Here is a 6,147-nt window from a genome sequence, read left to right as displayed (position 1 = left end):
CACCTTAAAATCAATGGTGATCACCCCTGACCCTGTCACCCTAAAGTCTATGGTGATTACCCCTGACCCTGTCACCCTAGTCTATGGTGATCACCCCTGACCCTGTCACCTTAAAATCAATGGTGATCCCCCCTGACCTTGTCACCCTAAAGTCTATGGTGATCACCCCTGACCCTGTCACCTTTAAATCAATGGTGATCACCCCTGACCCTGTCACCTTAAAATCAATGGTGCAAAATAAATAAATTACGAGATTTCAGAATAAAAAGCTGATTTTTCTTGAGTCCCAATAAAAAAATTAATTCTTGATTTTTCTCAGCGTTTGGGTGTCGACAGACGATGACGAGATCGAAAAAGTGGCAAAGTGCTGGGGCGCCAAAGTCCACCGCAGGAGTCCCGAAGTCTCTAAAGACATCACGTCTTCGGTGGAGACCATCCAGGAGTTCCTCCGGAAGAACCCAGGTCTGGAGAACCACACGTTCTTACAGCGGGGCCGGCCGAGAGGTTCTAACGGCTTCTTTCTCTGCGGCAGAGGTGGACATCGTCTGTCACATCCAGGCCACGTCCCCGTGTCTCCACCCGTCCCACCTGCAGGAGGCCCTGAAGAAGATCCTGGAGGACGGCTTCGACTCCGTCTTCTCCGTGGTCCGGAGGCACCAGTTCCGCTGGAAGGAGGTCAAGAAGGGAAGTGAGTCGTGTTGGGTCGCCTTCTTTAAACCCGAGGCTAGATTTGTTCAAGGTCGCAAAAACGAGAATCAAAAGTCTAGATTTCATTCGAAATCGACCTGGTCTCCTGAAATCGAGCCGGTCTGGAGTCAGCTTCAGGTCCGGGTCACGAACCCTCCAGATCCGAGGCCTGGTCCGTACCGAGCCAGGTCTTTAATAAAACCCGGAGAAACGATGGCGTCCTCACCAAAAACGGCGTTCTTCTCGCCGAACGTCAGAAAAACCAAACTCTGGAAGTTTAACCAATAAAACAGTTTGAATTATTTTATTCATGTTGATTATAACTGATAGTTTTTGAGTTAAATTGACCTAAATGAAGCAACGAACGTGTAATTTCTTAAACAAATGGTTAAATTTAATTAATTTATTGTTTTTACTCGATTAAATAAAATTATTCTTGTTACTATTTAGTGTAAATTTGACCTTTGTTTAGATTTAGTATCACTCAGATTTGGTAGTTAATAAAAAAAACTAATGAGGAGGAGTTTGTATGTAAACGTGTGAAAGTCACGGAGAGCTGCTTCCTGTCAGGTAACGAGTGCACCACGCCGTTCAACATCGACCCCAGGAGGCGTCCGCGGCGTCAGGACTGGGACGGCGAGCTCTACGAGAACGGCTCCTTCTACATCTCCTCCAAGGAGCTCATCATGAAGGAGGGCTCGTCGCAGGTAGGCGGGGAGCGGCGGCGGCGGCGGTGGCGGCGGGGAGCGGCGTGTTTCATGGACGTCTCAGATCAGTGACCCTCTGACGGACTCTCTCCAGGGCGGTAAGGTGGCCTACTACGAGATGGAGGCGGAGCACAGCGTGGACATCGACGTAGACATCGACTGGCCCGTGGCGGAGCAGCGGATCCTCAGGTGAGGGGGTTTGAACCGTCGAGACAGGACCGGAAGCTGGAAGTTGAAGCCACAGAGTTCAGTTCTTAAGCCCCGCCCCCCCTCCATGTAAACGAGTGGGACGAAAATGCTACTAATTCAGTTTTTGCTTTTAATTTGTTATTAGAGGTTAACAGAAAAGAGTCATATCATTGACAATATGGCCGTCTGTTGGCGAGCTGGGAGGGTGTCTCTGTGGGACTTTTGGTTGGCGTCCCACACGTCCCAAGACTCTGAAACCAAAAATACAAAATGGCTGCAAAAACTCAAACTCTTTGATGTCAGCAGTTTGAAGCGGCTCGTGACAGGAAACTTTATTATCAGTATCCAGTTTTTAAAATGTTCAAAAACAACTTTTTCTGTTTATTCCTGTAGTATTGTTAGTAGTAGTACTAGTTGTGGTGATTGTTTGTCAAAGCAGGGTGCTTTCACGCTCACTCACCCACTCAGCTCTGTGACTACCTCCCGTTGGCAGCGAGTTTAGCCAGACTCCATGAAGCCGGGACCAGGGCATCCTCCAGGACCAGGGCGTCCTCCGGGACCAGGGCGTCCTTCGGGACCAGGGCGTCCTCCGGGACCAGGACTGGACACCCCTGGTGGAAGCTGTTTACAGCTGAGGGACTTGAGACAGCGTCCACTCGTTAATTGTCTAAGAAGACAGAAAATGTCTTTTTTATATCATCAAAAACAACTTTTTCTGTTTATTCCTGTAGTATTATTATTGGTAGTACTAGTGGTGGTAGTAGTTGTTTGTCAAAGCAGGGTGCGTCTCTTAGACTTCACGCTCACTCACCCACTCAGCTCTGTGACTACTTCCCGTTGGCAGCGAGTTCAGTAAAGCCCCAGGACAACCCCCCCGTTTACCGACGTTTCCGTCCTGACGGTCCAGTAACGGACCCCGAGATCGAGTCGTAGGCTTTGGTTTCATTGATGATTGGATTCTAAAAACCGTGAGACCAACCGCCGGAGACGCCGTCGTCCCGGGTCGTGGATCGTCCGCCCGTCCCGTTCTGCAGCTCTGACCCGTTTCTTTTAGATCAATCCTGGTTTCGCTACTTTCCGACAGGTACGGTTACTTCGGCCGCGGCGTGTCCCTGATGTTCTGCAAGGTGTCCGGGTGTCTCACCGACGGCAGAGTGTTACTGTCCATTAACGGGCAGGACATGGTGTCCGTCCACAGCAAAGACCTGGCTGGAATCAAGAAGCTGCAGAAGGACGACGTCGAGGTCAGGCCCCGCCCCTTTCAGCCTCTGCCGGTGAACCGACGCGCGTTTTAACCGCCCGTGTGCCTCCTCCAGGTGGTGCTGCTGACCTCCAGAGACGACGCCGTCACGGAGTCCCTGACCACCAAGCTGAAGACGCTGACGGGCTGCGAGGTGATGGCGGTGGGGGAGGAGCCACTGCAGGAGGTTCAGGCGGTGATGGAGAAGAAGAAGCTGGACTGGAAGGACGTGGCCTACATGGGTAAAACCTTTCAATCCTTAAATCCTCATCCTGTCTCTTGGCGTGCAGCTCTGGATGTTTGTCCTCATCGTGTCTCTTGGCGTGTCGCTCTGGATGTCTGTCCTCATCATGTCTCTTGGTGTGCAGCTCTGGATGTTCGTCCTCATCGTGTCTCTTGGCGTGTTGCTTCCTGGATGTAAGCGATTCTCTTTCTTGGCTCCGCCCAGGTAACGACCCGACAGACGCCAGGTGCCTGAGCCTGGCGGGTCTGAGCGCCGTCCCTGCCGACGTCCCGGTGGAAGCCGCCAAGTACACCTGTCTCCTGGGCGGGGGGGCGGGGGCGGTGGGGGAGTTCGCCGAACACGTCCTGCTGCAGAAGGAGACGGCGAAGTGCCAGATGAAGCAGGACCGGATCGACCGCCTCAACTTCTGAAGGACAGCCGAGTCAGCGCGTTTAAATAAACCGACTGATCCAAACGACTCCAACTCGTGTGAAAGTTACTGAACGACTCGGGACGAGAGTAGAGACGCCCGCTTTGTTCTCGGCGCGGTTCTGGACCTTTGAGCCCCGTCTGTAGTTCCAGCTGTGCAAACACGACCCGGCTGCTGTCCAGGAACCAAACTGAGGTTAAATAAAACCAGCTGCAGGTTGATGAGTCTTTGATGATGGCGTCCATCTTGAATCAGGTTGACTCGACCAGCAGAGGGGTCCGGTCCTGGTCCTGCTGGACGTCCTGGTCCTGGTGGACGTCCTTGTCCTGCAGGTTTTAGATGTTTCTCATCTGAAGGTGATGAACAGGGTCCTGCAGGACCATGAAGATCTGCTGAGGACCAGAGGAACATCTAAAACCTGCAGGACGGCGTCCCTCCAGGACCAGAACCGGGCGCCCCCGTGTCCCGTTAGTCCTCAGAGGACACGTTGAGGACAGCTGTCAGCTACCACCAACCTTTAGTTCAACAACAGACTGACTTGTAACCAGTTACATGCTCTCTAAGGTGGTGTTTCGGCCATCTTGAATTGAGTCGACGCCGAAAGTTCACCAGGTGTCGATGTGGGTCGAGCCTCATTAAGATCCGTCCACACACACACACACTCACTCAGAGGCAGTTACATGATTGCCCTTCTTCACGGCAGCGTCAGATGACCTCCTTCATGGAGTCGGAACCTTTTAGAAAAACTAAACGGTGTTTCGTGACTCGACTTTAAATCAAACTCTCGTTCCAGAAGATTAAAAACATTTTTTATTGAGTTCTGACGTCCAAACAACAAAAAAACATGAATCCATCCTGCAGATCTCCATGATGATCCACTCATCATGAGTCCGTCGTCTCTCCACCTGTTAACTTACACTCACACCAAATAAATACTACAGTGGTCAATTAAAAATGGCTGCCGATATAAAAGCAGCTTTACTTGCAGAAGACATTTAAAGTAACAGAGATTTGCTTCACCGGAGCAGCGACACCTGCTGCTTGTTTAGAGGAAGTGAAAGAAGCGGACAGACATTTAAAACGGCGCAAATCGTTCCCTCTATCGTGGACGTTGATGATGTCATGGAGATGGACTTGGACCAACGCTGACCTTTAGGAGTCGAGGGGGGACCGTGGCTGACGTTCTTTGACCAAGATGTGTTTTAATTAACAAAACATAATTGTCCGGTTAAAAATGATACATAAAGTTGTCAGACCGTCCAGATTCCACAATGTTGCGATTGCAACTTTTAACGCAAAATCAAGCAAACCCCGCGAAATCGCAACTTTTTGCAACTTTCCCGCAACTTTAACCCAATATTTATTGCTTCTAAAGTGATTCGCCACCGTTTCTGCGGTCTAGTCTCTTCTTTGTGGGTTTGTGTAGTGTGGAATACAAAATAAGCCCAAATAACTCAGGAAGAAGACACGTGACGTCACTTCCTGTTAACCTCAGAATGCCGGGAGCGTGCAGGAGCAGCGACCGAAGCCAAAATGTGCGCTAATGCTTCNCATAAACGCATCGACAAACACTTTGTGTCTGCAAAACATGTGAGGAGAGCTGCAGACCAGGGACAATCCAGAAATGCTCATGAATGTCAGTTTAGAAGCTATCAAAGTTCTCAAATAAAGCACCTTTTGAGAATGTCAATGTTTGTTGGGAATTATCTTACAAAACTAGGAAGGATTTTTGGTTTAGATATTAAAAATTATGTTTTTTTATTGATTTTAGTAAAAAAAAAATTGCAACTTTTAGGAAAATGCCCCGCGAAATCAGGCATTTTAGCCGCAACAATCACAAAAACTGCCCGCGAAATCCTGGAGGGACTGAGTTGTCACTCAGGACTGATGTCTTTAAACCTCCGTTTAAAGACAACATTTAAAAGCCTCTTACCCGAACCAACCCCCTGCTTCCTCTGATTGGTTCTTCAGCTAGAAACCAAACGCTGGTCGGCCATTTTCTAATGCTGAACCTGTAATCTAACATTTTGAAGCCGTTATCTACTTTGTTCTTTGACTCAGTAACACTTTAGTCATTAAAATGCCCTTAATGACCCTCAGATACAACAAAACAAACCTGTAACACTGTAGACCCAAATATAATTTAAGGGTATTAAACAGAAACCGTCCAACCTGACAAAACAACTAAAATATGTGAAATCAAATATAAGATAAGAGTAAAATAGATTATTCTGTTTATATAAATCTTTATATTTCTTCAAATCTGAGTTTAACAAATGAACTTATTTGTTTATTCAAATCGATGAAAAGCTGCTGGAGTCCGACGGGCGGAGACACAGAACCGGAGGACTGAAGAAGACGTCGTGATTTTGAAGCCGATGGCCTAAAAGGTGAGGTGTTAAACTCCGAGCCTCTCGAGGCGCCGCCATCCTGCAGGTTTTAGATGTTTCTGCTCCGAGACGCCTGATTCAAACGGTTTAAATCTCCTCCTCACCAAATCATCCATCCATCCATCCATCCATCCATCCATCCATCCATCCATCCATCTTCTTCCTCTTATCCGGGGTCGGGTCGCGGGGGCAGCAGCCTAAGCAGGGAGACCCAGACTTCCCTCTCCCCAGCCACTTGGGCCAGCTCCTCCGGGGGAATCCCAAGGCGTTCCCAGTCCCTC

General features: G+C 49.1%; 1 protein-coding gene across 1 annotated transcript in view; it reads left to right on the top strand.

Moving 5' to 3' along the window:
- LOC108228449 (N-acylneuraminate cytidylyltransferase) overlaps window positions 1-3,525 on the top strand; it is a 5,916-nt gene extending 2,391 nt beyond the window's left edge. Inside the window, exons 2-8 of the mRNA XM_017404004.3 lie at window positions 320-462; window positions 533-688; window positions 1,258-1,394; window positions 1,489-1,583; window positions 2,668-2,827; window positions 2,900-3,065; window positions 3,272-3,525. Of these exons, the coding sequence (XP_017259493.1) occupies window positions 320-462; window positions 533-688; window positions 1,258-1,394; window positions 1,489-1,583; window positions 2,668-2,827; window positions 2,900-3,065; window positions 3,272-3,477 (1,063 nt within the window). The 3' untranslated portion in view covers window positions 3,478-3,525. The remainder of the gene's footprint in view (window positions 1-319; window positions 463-532; window positions 689-1,257; window positions 1,395-1,488; window positions 1,584-2,667; window positions 2,828-2,899; window positions 3,066-3,271) is intronic.
- The last annotated feature ends 2,622 nt before the right edge of the window (window positions 3,526-6,147 follow it).

The sequence above is a fragment of the Kryptolebias marmoratus genome, linkage group LG7 (genome assembly GCF_001649575.2).
Source record: "Kryptolebias marmoratus isolate JLee-2015 linkage group LG7, ASM164957v2, whole genome shotgun sequence".
Classification (NCBI taxonomy): domain Eukaryota; kingdom Metazoa; phylum Chordata; class Actinopteri; order Cyprinodontiformes; family Rivulidae; genus Kryptolebias; species Kryptolebias marmoratus.
This window is presented reverse-complemented; position numbering and strand designations above follow the sequence as displayed.